This window comes from Dasypus novemcinctus, chromosome 19 (assembly GCF_030445035.2).
Source record: "Dasypus novemcinctus isolate mDasNov1 chromosome 19, mDasNov1.1.hap2, whole genome shotgun sequence".
Taxonomy (NCBI): Eukaryota; Metazoa; Chordata; class Mammalia; order Cingulata; family Dasypodidae; genus Dasypus; species Dasypus novemcinctus.
In genome coordinates this window covers 28,382,204-28,398,672 of record NC_080691.1, presented here as the reverse complement: position 1 = coordinate 28,398,672, position 16,469 = coordinate 28,382,204, and the positions used below count along the sequence as shown (strand labels likewise).

At 38.6% G+C, this 16,469-nt stretch overlaps 1 protein-coding gene across 3 annotated transcripts in view; it reads left to right on the top strand.

The window, feature by feature from the left end:
• The window catches only part of TAOK3 (TAO kinase 3), a 207,164-nt gene extending 191,314 nt beyond the window's left edge, over positions 1–15,850 (top strand). For all 3 annotated transcript variants that reach the window (XM_071209813.1, XM_058281443.2, XM_058281442.2), the window contains 4 exons: positions 5,480–5,719; positions 7,229–7,441; positions 13,352–13,534; positions 14,609–15,850. In XM_071209813.1, coding sequence (XP_071065914.1) covers positions 5,480–5,719; positions 7,229–7,441; positions 13,352–13,534; positions 14,609–14,770 — 798 coding nt within the window. In that variant the 3' untranslated portion in view covers positions 14,771–15,850. The remainder of the gene's footprint in view (positions 1–5,479; positions 5,720–7,228; positions 7,442–13,351; positions 13,535–14,608) is intronic.
• Positions 15,851–16,469: the final 619 nt, after the last annotated feature.

Sequence of the window (16,469 nt, the reverse complement as noted above, 5' to 3'; positions counted from 1 at the left end):
CAATAGCCAGTTAGAAACAAGGTATTTGGGATTATTTTTACCTGGCAATTATTACTGTTACTCTAATAATGTATTTGAAGGAAGACTGAGGTTAAGAGGACAGTGTCAATAAAAGCTGTAGAAGATAGGTATCTTTCAAAAATGATAGAAACTACATCTGTTATTTCATTAGTGTCAGATTCTAACCAATTGGCCTAAGAATAATTGATTATTCAATAAAGGTATTGTTCTAAAGCCCAGATTTTCCTTTACTTAGTTTTATTCCAGAGTCTTCTATGTGAAATACTAAAATTTTTAGTTTTTTCCCTTTCCATTTACAAAAGTAATAAAATAACATTGGAAAAAAGACAAATATAGAAAAATATATTGAGTCATGAAAGTTCTTGATAATCCCATCCTACCCAGTATCTATCCAGAGACAGTCACCATTAATGTGGTATATATACTTCCAGGTGTTGAGTTTTTTTGTATGTATGCCTATATACATATAACTTAAATATTTTATGTAACTTTAACTTTAAAAATATGAAATCACATTAGTATCAGTGGAGTTATTTGATTTGCAGGCCATAGAATCAAACTCTGGCTGACTTAAGCATGAAACGAAATTTCTTAGAGGAACATGGGGTAGGTGACAGAGCTTAAGAACCAAGCCAAAAAAGATGAAGAACAAACTGGAAAACCAAATTCTGTACCTAGGGAGCAAGAGCTAATGGGCCCTTCTCAAATCAACATTTGACTGAATCTATTCTAACCATTTTTGGTCTTGTATCATTTCTGCTCAAGATTCAAATTCCTAGGGGTGATTAGACTCACTGGGTAATGTGCCTACCCTTGCTCAGCAGTCTGTTATCAGAAGAGGAGGAAATGGATGCTGAACCTACAAAAAATAACAGGTGTCCACTATATTGTTCTATAACTCTTTCTGTTCATTTACTATCTAGAACATACAGGTCTGCTTCACTCTTTTTAACCATTAATAGTATTTTGTTATAAAATAATTTGTTTAATGAGGCACCTCTCAGTGGGCAATTTGTTTTTTGACGTATTACAGCTTTACTAACAATGCTACAGAGAACATCTTTGTACATGGATCTTTTTACATGTAGGCAAAGGTTTTCGTGAGCTATATTCTCATAAGTGGATGAAAGGATGTGTTCATCTAAAATTTGAAATAGATTTTGATAGATTGCCCTCTAAAACAGTTGTTAACAACTTATATTCCCACCCACAAAGCCTAAGAGTGCCTGTTTTCCTCTATTTTTGCCAAAACTGGATATTAACAATCCTATTAGTTAATGGAAACATCTAAAAGGATCACCATAGACAGGTTTGAGGCTCTTCCTCCATCATCACTGAACACAGAGGCTTACCATTTTCTAACCAGTTGTTAAAACCAAGAACTGAAACTAGGAAAGCATAAAATGCCATAGGCTAAGAACAGCTCTGTTTAAAAGTTTGAATTCGGGAAATGGACTTTGGCCCAGTGGTTAGGGCGTCCGTCTACCACATGGGAGGTCCGCGGTTCAAACCCCGGGCCTCCTTGACCTGTGTGGAGCTGGCCCATGCGCAGCGCTAATGCGCACAAGGAGTGCCGTGCCACGCAAGGGTGTCCCCCGCGTGGGGGAGCCCCACGCGCAAGGAGTGCGCCCATGAGGAAAGCCGCCCAGCACGAAAAGAAAGAGCAGCCTGCCCAAGAATGGCGCCGCCCACACTTCCCGTGCCGCTGACGACAACAGAAGCGGACAAAGAAACAAGACGCAGCAAATAGACACCAAGAACAGACAACCAGGGGAGGGGGGAAAATTAAATAAATAAATAAATCTTTTAAAAAAAAAAAAAAAAGTTTGAATTCTAGTTCTTAACCTCAGTGGGCATGAGGGCAAAATTTTGGTATGAGTGAGATTGCTTTTAAAGAAGTTAATACCACTTCCTTTCAAAACTTAAAATAAAATAGAATGCTTAGAACATAATTAGGGGAGACATGTTAGGAGTGACACCCTGGACTCACATCTTACACAGGAGATAGATTCACATAAAGTATGTTAAGGGCCATTTTTTACCTACATTTCAACACTGAGCTCATTCAGCTTCTTGGTTCATTGCTCACAGAATGTAGTGAGGACTGAGGGAAATGGGGCTTCATGTCTCTCACCTCACATTCCCCCTGGTGCATAAGCACACAGTGGCAGAATCTGCTGCACAATTAAATTTGGTTTTTTTTTCATTGTTCAGTTCCTTTTGTTTAATTTACATAACCTAAAAGTATATGTGATATTGTATGTTATCGTTTGAAAAAAATAAAACAATCATTGTTTCATGTCTAGGTAGACCACAGGAATTCTTCACCTTATTGTATCATAGACTGAAAAAGCATAGAAACAAGAAAATATAAGCCATGTATTGGGATATCTTGTCATGGAAAAGGTTGAAAATCCAAAAACCTGAGTTTTTGCCTCAGTTCTGTTTTTTAGAGGTCATATGACCTTATGTTAGTCTCACAATTTCTAAATGCTTTACTAGATAAAACCTTGCTACTGCATAAAGATGCAATTAGAATTAAATGAGATATTAAATTTTTTTTAATTTTTTGTGGGTTTTTTCTTTATTTTTGTTTTAGATATATGGAATCACTTTGAAAAATTGAAAATACATTACACATTGTTTTATATAGCACTGGGCTCATAATAAACTGAATAATGTTTTTACCCTGGCTTAAATATTATAGGCAGCTTACCATTTTATGCCATAGTAACTCAGAATATGAATTAAAGGTAAAGAGAACAACCTACAATTTTAAAAGAATGCCATTTCATTAATATTATTCTCTTTTCCTCTCTAATAGTTTATAAAAATAGATTTAAGATATTGTGTGCCAGATATTCACTGCTGAATACAGAAAAATAATAATGGCATTTATTTATATATTTTGAATCATTTTCATACAGCCTTTCATCTTCACAAGAACAGTAGTTCATGGTAGTTACTTTACGTTTGAAGAAACTAAAATGTACATTAAGAGACTTGCCAAAGCCATACCTAAGGGAGTGGAGGAGAATTGATACTTAATTCTGACTCACATCCTGAATATCCTTCCACTGATTCTCAGACTTCAGTGTCTATTAGAATTACCTGGATAGCTTGTTACAAAGACCAATCACTTGTGACCCAAGTAATTCTGATTCAAGTATTCTGTGGACAGCATCCTGAAGCATTCCCTTAAACATAAAGAGAAGCATTGTTTTCCTTTTGTCTTTTTTTCTTTCCCCAATGAGTCCCAGGGCTCTGGGCAGCTCAGTCTTGATTTGGATTTCTCACTTTAGGAAGGTATGGGATATATAGATGACTAGTATTGAGACTCCTGGTATTCAAAGATCACAGATGACATAGTGACCTAGGAACAGGACCTTGACCTATTTAAAGGACTTTACTTGGCTTTCTCTTCGTCCTTGTCCTTGGTATGGGATAACTTTAGTCTCTGGGATTGGCTCACTGTCCTTTGATGCCACCTAGGGGCCAGTTGGTAATTTAAAAAAAAAATTTTTTTTTGTATTTTTTAATAAAGAACATTTGCTGGTCCAGGTAAAGAAAAATAAAATAAGGAAAAGAAAAATGCCAGAGGGGGTGGGGAGAGATGCTCTAGGAGGTTATTTTTTATTCCTTAAAACAAGCTTAAGTTATATTATACACTAGAAGATAAGCCCCATTCAGGGATGTACTTGTCTGCTACTCTATCCCTGGTGCCTACAACAATGCCCGCCACTTTGTAAGTGTTTAACAAATATCTGTTAAATAAATAAATGAATGATTAGTGGCTCTGCTCAGGTAATAGATGCTGTGCTGTTAAGATGACTTCTTTCAAATGGATAGAAGCCAAAGTATACGAGATATTCTCACCACACCAATATACAAATGTATTGATATTTTTGTAGAAATAAGTGACTTGGATTTTCTCCTATAGAGGATGCCATTAGAGAGGAGAGACACCCCATTATTCTCATTTAAAGTCCGGCTGAAACGCTTTCTCTTTTACTTGACCTTCTTCATAGTATGGCACTACCCTTTTCAGAAATCTTATAAAATCTCCTTTTATAACACCCATTACTTGCAACCTTGTTCTTTTAAAAAAAAAAAAAATTTGCACATAAAATATTTCCCAGAATTAAGGTTGTTTTGGTCACACATTAAGTGGAATTTATTTGAGCTTGCTTAAGCAAAGTAAGAGAATTAGCTATAGGAATATAGGGATGTCTCATAAAACTCAATAGCAGAAATGCAGCTGGGCCAATAGAAGGGCTTGGAGAGCAGTCAAGAACTTAATCATCAATGTATTCCCTGCACTGCCTCTTTTCTCTTTATTATTCTTTCTCTAAAACCCAGCTTTCTCTGATCCTCTGTGCCCTCTTGTGCAGTTTTTTTATGTCCCTCAATTCAGCCACATGTAGAGATTAACCATCACTGAATCTCAGTTGGAATCTGGAGATTTCCAGGAGAGAAAATAGATTGGCCCAGGTTGGGTAAACTTTCTACCTCAGTCAGTGGAGAGCTGAACATACAGTTCAATAAAAGTCTATTATACTTCTTTATTAGAGTGTTAGCAGCTTGAGGACAAATTTCATGACTTACTAAGCATTTTATGTACCCAGATTACATGGTTCAGATCTTTGATATTCAAAAAATATTCAGAAAATATTTCTGAATTGGTGAATGCAAAATTTCTGTCCAACTTCCTCTCTATTTTCTATTTTCCTTTCCTTCTTCCTTCCCCTACCCCAACAAAAAAAGACATAAGTAGAACTGAGAAGAGCAGAATTATTAGATCAGAAATGATCAAGCAGTCTATAATGGAAAAGAGGAAAGGGGAGAAATCACACCTGCTTCTTCCCAGCATCCCTGAACTGAGATTTTAAAAAATAGATAATTGGCCACTTCTGATATATGCAAAAACAGGGTATTTCTCAGAAAACTAAGAAAATTTCAGTTATCAGTTTAATTCAGTGATTCTCAGTGTTGTTCTATATTAGAATAATCACCTGGAGAACTCTTAAAAATATTGCTGTCAGGCCCCATCCCAGCCCAGTGATCAGAATTTCAGGTTATGGGATTCAGGCATCTTACGTTTCATAATCTTCCTATGTGATTTTAATGGGCAACCAAGGTTGCAAACCACTCACTTAAGTGAAGAAACATTTGCTTGGTACCTATGCTTACCACATTGGTTTTCAGAGGAGTCAGGTAGGAGTAATCCCATTTTACAGATGATGCCATGAAGTTTCCCATATTTTAAATGGTGGACCCAGAAACATAGCCTATATCTCCAGGGATTGTTCATCTAATCTCATTTAGAGATTAGATACTAATGGGTTTAATTAAGAGACACTTAGCAGTGTCACTCCTTGCCGTCCCTCACTTAGTTGTGCATTCCTTCTAATTCTTCTCCTTTCATCTCTCTCCATTTATCTTTTGTTCCTGAATTCAGGAACTAAATAAAAAGAGGACCCAGAAGGAGATGGAGCATGCCATGCTGATCCGGCATGACGAGTCCACCCGTGAGCTAGAGTACAGGCAGCTGCACACATTACAGAAGCTACGCATGGATCTAATCCGTCTACAGCACCAGACAGAACTGGAAAACCAGCTGGAGTACAACAAGAGACGAGAAAGGGAACTGCACAGAAAGCATGTCATGGAACTTCGGCAACAGCCAAAAAACTTAAAGGTACAAGGAAATAGAAGTATCTTCCTATTGTGGTCCAGGACAGGGTTGAACTGGATTGGTCATTCCTAAATGTGGTTGTCAGAGTTAGTTACCTGGACAGCTTTTTAAAATTAAAATCTCTGGGCCCCACACCTACTGAATCAGAATCTCCAGATGTGAAGCACAAGAGTCTATATTTAACAAGCTCCTAAAGAGATGCCATTGGGCAAGGTCTTTTAGAAACTACTGTACTATATGATCTCTCAATTTCTCTTTGTATCTGATCTGTAATTTCTCTGATCGCTTCATGACCTGTGCTCTTTAAAATTGTAATGTATGGAAAAACAGCAATCTGTGGTTCTAATCCCAAGAAATGAAAAGTTGCCTGGCAGGTATATGGCAGATAAATTTCAACTTTCATGACAGTCAGATTATTGGTAGTAACTACCATGCATGCTGCTTTGTTGAGAAGGACTCGGAAGCCATGTCCACAGTTAGTAAGAAAGAGAATGACTTATTAGTGCCATCTGTCATGGACATGGAAGTCAGGGATAAATCTACATGTGTCAGGCATACACTATACCTTATAAGAGAATGTTGAGAAATTCATTTGGCCCTCACTGTCTCAAAATAATTTCATCTGACTGCTAATTAACAAGCTGTATGGACTAAGCAGTTGCTGTGTGTCAGGGAGGGCATTGTCAGTCATGGCACAGCTATGAGATCACCCTCCAAAACAGTGGCCATGCTTCTCTTCTACCCAAATCCTAACCTGTCTAGTTAGTGATTTCTGTCATCACAAATCCTCAAATACTCATGAAATAATACTCGTATGACTATGAAACAACCTGATGGAATGCCGTCTAGCCTTACAATAACATATTTCACCTTCTCCTTGCAAAAATACATAGCAAGTATAATCCCTTAATGGGGAAAGTATTTGACATTCAAATATAACCTCTTAATGGGGAAAAATGTTCTAAAATCACTTTCCTATTTGTTTATGCTAAAACCCAATAGAAATGGGTTAGGAGGTGAGACACTATCCAGATGTTGTCTTTTATCAGTTTCTCGAGAAAATACTATAAACTAGAACAGTGAGAACTGGCTTATACATGCCATTCCTTTTCTCACTTGGAAACAGAGAAAAACAGCAAACAGAACACACTGAAGACTTTGACCAGGAAATCATTAAAATGGTCAAACTTTTTAACGTGTAAGCTTCATGGTATTACACAATCCACTTAGAGTTTTCATGCCCTTTTAACAATTCCTTTTTAATTTGAAGACATTTTTGTAAATTCAAAATTACTACTATTCAGTTACTATAAAACCAAAAGTATTGGTAGAGTTAACTCCCGTGTGTGTCATTTGTATCATTTCATTATTATCCACTAGCAGTATTCATCATTGTAAAAGAAACTATGAAAGACAGATTGGTCCCAGTACCTGTATTGCACCATTAGAAAGGATAACTTTCTGTATTTACTGATGTGTCTTTATTTTTTATTTGTTGCTTTCTCAACACAGGCCATGGAAATGCAAATTAAAAAACAGTTTCAGGACACTTGCAAAGTACAGACCAAACAGTATAAAGCACTCAAGAATCACCAGTTGGAAGTTACTCCAAAGAATGAGCACAAAACAATCTTAAAGACACTGAAAGATGAGCAGACGAGAAAACTTGCCATTTTGGCAGAGCAGTATGAACAGAGTATAAATGAAATGATGGCCTCTCAAGCGGTAAGTGGTTAGGTTTGGTGCCACAGTTCCAAGACCTTTGGGAATCAAGAAAATTCAAGATCCAGCCTTTTGTTTCCAAGATGATCCTTGCACAAATTTAGGATACTGGTGATTTTCTACCCAAAGAACTGAGGAAATGACAACGCTGAATAAAGCCAAGCCAATGTGGATACTTGCTGGAGTGTGTCTTATAACACAGAACTCAAGGAATAATATGCTGAATCAGACCTGTGGCATGTAGGGACTTTCAGGGCAAGGTGTGATAGATACATATGCATATAATATGTTTATTCAACAAAGATTTACTGACCACAAACCCCCGACCCATTAATATCAGGCACAAATGAATAAGACAGAGCCCCTACCCTTATGGATCTCACAGACAAGTGAGGAAGATAGACACACAGACACATTCATTTAATAAACAGTTACTAAGCCTCTGCATTCAGCACTCTGCTGGACTCAGAGATATAGTGATGAGCTAGATAGACAGCAATTGGCCCCGGCCTTCACACTTAACAGTTTAGCAAGGAGATCAGATAATTAAGCAGTAATAAGCATAATAAGTGCTATGAAATGGGAGGTGCTGAGAGCAATGGGAGGACAAGTAAGAACATCTAGTCTAGGGAAAGCTTCCCATTTGGAGTCAAGAGGTTTAAAGGAATTCAGCGAAGTAAACAGGTTCCATGAAAAGGGACCATAGGCAAAGGTCCAAAAGATGGAAAGTGTGTATTTGGGGACTGAAGGAACCTAGATGTGAAACCAACGTTCAAGGAGAATTATGGGAGCCAAAAATGGAGAGGTCATAAAGGTCTTGGTAAGCCAGGGGTGGGAGCTTGCTTGGTAATTCAGTGAAGGATACACAAGGAATGAGTTCTAAACATTTCACCCAACAAGCAGAGAAGAAAAAGTCATTCCTGGAATAAGATACAACACATTCAGAGACTCAAAGGACTGAAAGAGAATGGCACATTTAAGAAACAGCAAGTAATTGCTCTAACAGGAGAATAGAGTGCTTGTTTAGGGAACGCAGGTAGGTAGTTGGGAGTCAGATCCTCAAAAGTCACATTAAGGAGTTTGGACATGATTCTGTAAGCAATGGAAAGCTGCTGAAGCAGTGACAAGATCAGATTTGTATTATAAAAAGATCCTGGCAGTAGTGTGGCAGTTATAGGTTAAAGAGATGTTAGAAAGCTATTATAATAGTCCTGGTAAAAAATTATGTAGGCCTAAACTAACAGTATGTAAATGGAGAGGGTGAGAAGAAGGATTTGAGAAAAATTTAGAAGAGTCAAAAGAACCCAGTGGTCAATTTGAGAGGTAACTTTGAGAACAGAGTAGAACAGGTCATTCATCATTTTACCAAGATAGAAAAACAAGGAAGGGTGATTTTGGATGCCTGGGAAGATGACTAAGTTGTGGGCATGTTATTTTAGCTATGTAGATGTCCAGGTAAAAAGACACAGGTAGAAGTATGAATCTAGACCTCTTAGGAATATGAGGACTAAAGACAAAAAGTTAGGCATTCTTGGTATTTGGGGGCAGGTACTGTAGCTGTCAAGACTAGATGACATCTGCTAGGAACAGGAGATAGTATTAGAAGAGAAGGCTACTAAGGGCAGAGTCTGGTAGACACCAATATTTGAGGGCTGAGTAGAAGTAGACCCAAAATGATGAGTAATCAGAGATTTGGGTAGGGAAGCAGTAGAGAGCATATCACAGGAGCCAGAACAAAAGTTTCTGGCTGGTGATTCCTAATGTTTTCAGAGAGACCAATTAAAATAATGAACTTTGAGGTATACATTGGGTTTGTCCATTAATTGTCAAAGACAATCAGTGCCCTGGTGGGAATATAAGACATTATAGTGTGTTAAAAGTGATTACAGGTGAGACAGAAACTGTTAAGTGAGATGGTCCAAGTCCTTGGCAGGAAAGGAAAATAGAAACATAGCTATACCTAGAGGAGAAGGCAGAGTTAAAGAACTTCTGTCAATTGAGAAAGGCATGAAGATGATTTTAGGCTGAGGGTGGGACCCAGTGCAATCATTCATTCATTCACTCACTCAGCAAGTACTTACTGAGTGCCTAAACCATGTTCCAGGCACAGGATTCTGTGGTAAACAAGATACTTACAGATCATGTTTTTATGGAAACTGCTATTGGGTGTTAAGGCAGAGCAAGCACAGGGTGCCAGCAGACTGTATAACCAGGAGAGCTAATCTAGTCTGAAGAGTCAGGAAATGCCTTGCTAACAAAATGATTATTTAAGCTGAGGTGTAGAGGGCACATTCCAGGCAAAAGGAACTACATGTATAAAGATGTGAAGGACAATACCACTTTTGAAGAACTTAAAGAAATCCATGATGGTTGGAATATAGAGAACTAGGAGGAAGAGATACATGAAAACGAGACTGGAGAGGTGAAAGGGCTAGATCAGATAGGGGCTTGCAGCCCTAAGATTTTTATCTTTATCCTAAAAGTAATGGGAAGCCAGTGATGAATATTAAACAGGGGTCTAACATTAGAGTTGCATTTTTGAACAATCACTCTGGGGATGTGTATTGAATGGCCTGGGAGATGGCAAGAGCAGATATAAAGAGATCATTTATGAACTTGCTGCTTTTACCAGGGCACAAGGGAGTGGTGGCTAGCCTAGAGAGAGGACAGTCAGGATGAAGGGGGAAGTGAATAAATGTGAGAGCTAGACAAGGAGTAGAATTGAGAGCATTCAGTGACAAATGGAATGTGGAGAATGAAGAGTTAAGAATGATCCCAGTCTTCTGGTTTGAGCAAAATGGTAGATGGTGATGCCATTTACATATATCATGAAAAAGGAAGTGGAGCAGATTGCAAAAGAGGGAAGGGAAAGATAAGTTAATGTTAGTTGTATTGAACATGAGGGCCTGGGGAATGTTCAGGTGCCAATGTCTAGTAGACAGCTGGATAAGCTAGTGTGGACTTAAGAAGTGAAGTCTGAGAAGAGAAATGTGGGAGTCATGTTCATACAGAAGGTAGTTATGAAGTTTTGGGATAGTGGAGATTCCTTAGAGCAATTAGAGGAAGAAGTCCAGGAAAAAGACCTGAGGAACATTACCAGGTAAGGGAGGGACTAATTGGAAAAGGAGAAGCCAGAGAAGAAGGAAGAGACCAAGATGGTATGGTATCTCAGAAGGCAATGTAAAGATTTTAAGAAGGAATTGGTAATCAACTATATCAAATGCTGCTGAGAGATCTAGTAAGAAAAGGACCACTTTATGATGGTCACTGTGACCTTGATATGAACAATGTAAGTAGGAGGCTAGGATCAGAATGAGGAGTGAGAGGTGAGGCATGCAGAGGCAGAGGTAAAGGTAAGGAGGAGAGAGGGTTGATAGGGACATAGAAGTTGAAAAGATTTTTGTATTCTCAGCACCTGTATTCTCATGTAGAAGTGCCCAGTGAATATTGGTTATGTAATAGGATCAGGAATATAGGTCCATGATGGCCCTTGAATAAAAAGAGAAATGCCCTTTCTTCTGAGGTGGGGAGTGGAGGAACTACAAAAGTATGAATGAAATTACTACTATCCTTTGCTAAATGCTTACTAAGTGCCAGGCTCTGCTTTAAGTATATTGTGGTATTCTTGTGTTTCATTTTTATGCATCCCTTTCAATTTCAATTACTGTTTTAACCTGATTTTATCTGTGAGGAAACAGGTTTGGTAAAGTAAAACCACTTGCTTAGGCAAGAGTTGGCAAATGCTCTTTAAAGAGCCAGATAGTAAATATTTTAGGTTTTGTGAACCATGCAATCTCTGTTATGACTACACAATTCCACTATTGTAGTGTAAAACAGCCATAGAGAAGACATAAATGAATGGGCATGTCTGTATTCCAATAAAACTTTATCAAATAGGCAGCAAGCCAGATTTGCCCAAGTGGACTGTATTTTGCCAGTCCCTGGCTTAGGGGATCAAGGAGCTCATTTGTGGCACAGCTGGGATTTGTACACCATCACCTCTCTCTCTCTTTTTTTTTTTTTTTTTTTTGCCTCAAAGTCTATATGCTTGGCCACTGCCACTGCTGTACTATAGTGCTTCTATTATATTCTTTTCTTCAGTTTAAACCATTTTAGAATCTAAACAGACTTATTTACCTATACTCATAATACTTTTTAATGGTTTTAATCTGTGTAGCTTTTGAATGATGAACACCAAATATTGGAATATCCTCTGATTTCTAGCACTGGAACCTTTGTAGAGTCAGAAGTTGGTACAGAATAACCTGGTTACTGACCTTAATAATAATATGCTCTAAACAAAAATAAATGATTTGGTGAACTAAATTGCCCATAGGAGAAGCCACTTACCCACTTGACCAGGGCTTATAGCAACCAGTGCTAGACAGGTAGAAAAGAATAGGGCTTCATTCTCTTTCTTTGTAAGGAAACTCCCAAGTCAAGAGGGATGCAATGGCAATTCTCACAGTGAGCCAGTAGCCCTTGGGCCTTTATCTGTAAGGCTGTGCCCAAATCTGCTGCACACTCACTGTTCATCATGTCTGGTGTCTCTTCTCCCTTACTTCATCCCTCACTGGGAGAGTAAAGAGAGCAATCCTCTTCAGTGGGTTTGAATGAAAGCTGGTTAGAATTAATTATTAGAAAGTATCTTGGAAATATCACAATTTATTTTATGTTCACTTGATCTCGCTAGTGTTTTTCATCCAAAAGTACTAAAGAAGATACTATGCAAATAATTTTCTAAAACTGCTCTGATAACATTTCAAAAGATCATTTCTCAAATGAGATATATTGTCACAAATTGTACAGAGTAAAGGAGGCATCAGGTGGAGAATTAGCATCTTGGCAAAGTAGACTGTATGGAAACATGTAGATAGTTAGAGTTGTCCAAATCAAGGGTTCTTAGATCTCAGCTGAACTGAGGGCCTGCTAAATCTAGACAAACCCAAGCCTGGGGCAGGGGGTGGAGGAGTGTATGCATGGCTGGCTTGGAGGCCGTCATACCTAAACACAACCCTGGTAGTGGCCAAAAATCTTCCCTTATGCACTACCCTGGAAACAGTTATACTCTGCTATTTAGGAGGTTGGTATTTCTGCGGGCTGGCTTGGCCCACTCTCCACACAGGATATGAGTATGTTAATACAAATACAAAGTTTGGGTTCTGCAGGAAACAAGGGAAACTTTGCTAGGCATCCTTATAATCTGGACTTCACTGCTTCAAACCAGAATATGCCCTATAAGGTAATAAAGTGAGGTAGAGATTTTGAACCACTTGAGTTATAGATTGGTTGGCTGGCAGGATAATGTGTATAGCCAATAGAAGCCAATATTACAGACTAGGAGCATAGTGGTACTGTGATATATTCCTCTAGTTTTATGGAGACTAGATTGATTTGTTTAGCACCAAGGATATCTAAATGTTTGATGGTTTTAGGATTAAAGAAAAATAAACGTGGAAATAGTCTTGTCAAAACCAAAATAATGATAACGGCTACTATTTGTTGAACACTTAGTATTGCAAAAAAACTATACCAAGGACTTTACATGAATTTAATCCTCACACCATTCTTAGAATATAGGAACTATTATTTTCTTCAGATGGAAAAAAAAAAGGCATAGAGAAGTTAAAGTGCTTGCCAAGGTAACGCACCTAAGTGAATGGTACAGCTGGAGTTCAAACTCAGGAGCCTGCTTCCAGAGCCCCCAGGGTTGGGGGAAAAAAAATGTGGTTTTAGAACTTTGTAGCCCACTGGGCAGACTTTACTATTTTTGATTCCTAACTTTGAATGTACCCAGGGCATCCGTTTTTCTAAGGGGATTCATTTCAATCCAAACAAGGAAACTTCTTCCAGGAGTCAACAAGTACAGTGAACTAGAGGTGAATTACAGTGTCTGTCCTCTGTGCCCCACAGTTACGGCTAGATGAGGCTCAAGAAGCAGAATGCCAGGCCTTGAGGCTACAGCTCCAGCAGGAAATGGAGCTGCTCAATGCCTACCAGAGCAAAATCAAGATGCAAACAGAGGCACAACACGAACGCGAGCTCCAGAAGCTAGAACAGAGGGTGTCTCTGCGTAGAGCACATCTTGAGCAGAAGGTATGAGAGTGTTCCTGTGGGTCCCTCACTGCTGGGTGGAGTGTGGGGAGGCAGCCTAGGAACCGACATTTATTGGTCCTACCTAGGGTCTAGGAATTAAATTAGGCACTTTACGTTTACTCTCTGCTTTTATACTTCTGATATCCCTGAGAAGCAGACATTGTCTCCATTCTCCAGGCCAGGATACTAAGGCTCAACCCAGTTGAGTTATGGTACCACGCTATCTGATTGCACAGCCTGAGCCCTTTCCATGCCTCTGCTAGGAACCCTACATAGCAACCTACATAGCAGAGCCATGTCAGGGATTACTGGGTAGTTGATAGGACATATGAGTTGATGGCATTAGGTTTAAAGGTCCCATTATGTTCTTGGCTGTTCAGTGGCATGAGGGAGAGAAAGGCAGGTTTGGCTTTTATTTTTGGCTATTTCTAATGCAAGAGAAATCACCAACTAGGCTCTTTAAAAAAATTTTAGTGAAGAGAGAATGGTATTGCCATGTATAATAAATGTTATCTGAACTGAAATATTCATTACTTTAGATCTTGCTGAGGACTATGAAATAGAAAAGAATTCATAAAGCATTTCAAAAGCATTAAGCATTTATTTGCTTAACCAGTTATTTGCACTTTGTTCTGATAGTTTCCTGAGACCAACATAACAGGATACCTTCCCAGCCCTGTTCTAGAACTAAACTGCTAATGACCCAGGGGCAACCGACTCTCTGTGGGAAAGCAGCACAATATAATTGTGCTTGTATCTTTTAGCTTGTCATAAGCCATCTCCTGCTGAAACAGGACACTGACCTAGATCAGCCCAGTTGCTTGGCTTGCTAGAATAGTGTCACTAACCCCAGGTGGGCCCCAAACATTTTTATTCTTGTTAGCAGGTTTTAAATATAATGGATTAAATACGAGAAGTTTATCACAGGATTCTCTCAGCCCCTTTCAGTCTAATTACTCTAGATTCCTGTGATTATATTTGTATGTCACATGTATGCATGTGTGTGTCCATGTGTGCAGTGGGTACTTGTCTGAAGATCTTTTCCATTAAGGACTTCTCATTGTGCCATTTCAGATTGAAGAGGAGCTGGCTGCCCTTCAGAAGGAACGCAGCGAGAGAATAAAGTACCTATTGGAAAGGCAAGAGCGAGAGATTGAAACTTTTGACATGGAGAGCCTCAGAATGGGATTTGGGAATTTGGTTACATTAGATTTTCCTAAGGAGGACTATAGATGAGATTAAATTTTTTTGCCATTTACAAAAAAAAAGAAAAAAGAAAAAAATTCAGACCCTGCAAAACCACATTCCCCATTTAAAAGGGCGTTGCTCTCGCGCTCTCTCTCTCTCTCTCTTACTCTATACTGACATCGTGTCGGACTAGTGCCTGTTTATTCTTACTCCATCAGGGGCCCCCTTCCTCCCCCCGTGTCAACTTTCAGTGCTGGCCGAAGCATGGCCACCTCTTCTATCCATAGTACACGTCACAGTATTGATGTGATTCAAAATGTTTCAGTGAAAACTTTGGAGACACTTAACAAAACCAATAAACCAACAGTAACAAAAAAAAGTGGATGTATATTGCTTTAAGCAATCACTCGTTACCACCAATCTGTGAAAGTAAAGCAAAAAATAATAATAATAAACGCCAAGGGGGAGAGAGACACAATATCCGCAGCCTTACACCTTAACTAGCTGCTGCATTATTTTATTTTATTTTATTTTTTTGGTATTTATTCATCAGGAATTAAAAAAAACAAAGTTTTATTAAAGATTGAAAATTTGATACATTTTACAGAAACTAATTGTGATGTACATATCAGTGGTGACATATTATTACTTTTTTGGGGATGGGTGGGGTGGGTGGGGTGAAAGATCTTGTGATTTTTAAGAACCTGCTGGCAAGAGTTTAACTTGTCTTCAGCATATTCTGATTGTATCATAATCATTTTCTGCTGTTGCAGAGGATGTGAATACACTTAAGGAGCTCACAGAATCCCAGTAGCACAAATTGGGCTTTGGCAAATCGTGTATTTTGTGTATAGAAGGAATTTAAGGAGAGGTATTACTTATTTTCATATTGTATTTTAACTGTTTCTCTGATCAAATTTTTTTACTTCCTCCTCCTCTTCCTCCCCACCTCCCTCCTTTTCCAATTCAGTATTTGGAGTTCAACACTGTCTCTCAATCAGATCATCTTGATCTTTTTCTTTATTTTCCTTCCCTTCCCTAAGTCCCATATCTTGGTCATAAATATTGCATTATTCACACTTTCAAACTGTGTATTTTCTTACAATAAAAAATGATGAAAAAAAAAAAGGCTTTACTTCTTTTGCATGCACTTTAAAAACAAAAAAGTTTTTCAGGTTCCAAGGAAGAGCATGATAACTGTCAGAGCTTTTAATTATATTTGTAAATAAACGTGTTCATCACATCGCCTTGCTGTGTTATTGTAGCAGGAAGTGTCCCTTCTAGGTTTACCAGTTTATTATTCAGAGGGAGAGCCGCCCTCCTGAAACTGTTCTCCATGGCCTCACTGGCTCGGGGAAGAGCCATGCAAGGTTTCCGGGTAAGGCTATCTCTGCCAAAGTCTCCTACTGGGCTAAAGGCAGTGTCGCCTGATGAAAGAGGTTGTTGACGTGGGAGAAGTGGGAGGGGGTGGGGAGTGGGGTATATGGGAACCTCTTATTTTTTAATGTAACATTTTGTGTGATCTATGTATCTTTAAAAAAAAACCCTCACCCAGGAAAATAAAATATAAAATAAAGGCAGTGTTGCACTGTTTGAAGTGGTCAGCTGTACCTTCTGGCCTTCAGAACAGAAAAAGGATGTGTACATGTATGCGCACATGTACGCATACCCTAGTATGCCGGTCATGCACATGCATGAGAATGTGTTGCTGAAAAGTTGAGTAGCCTTAAAGAAAAGCAGGCTATAA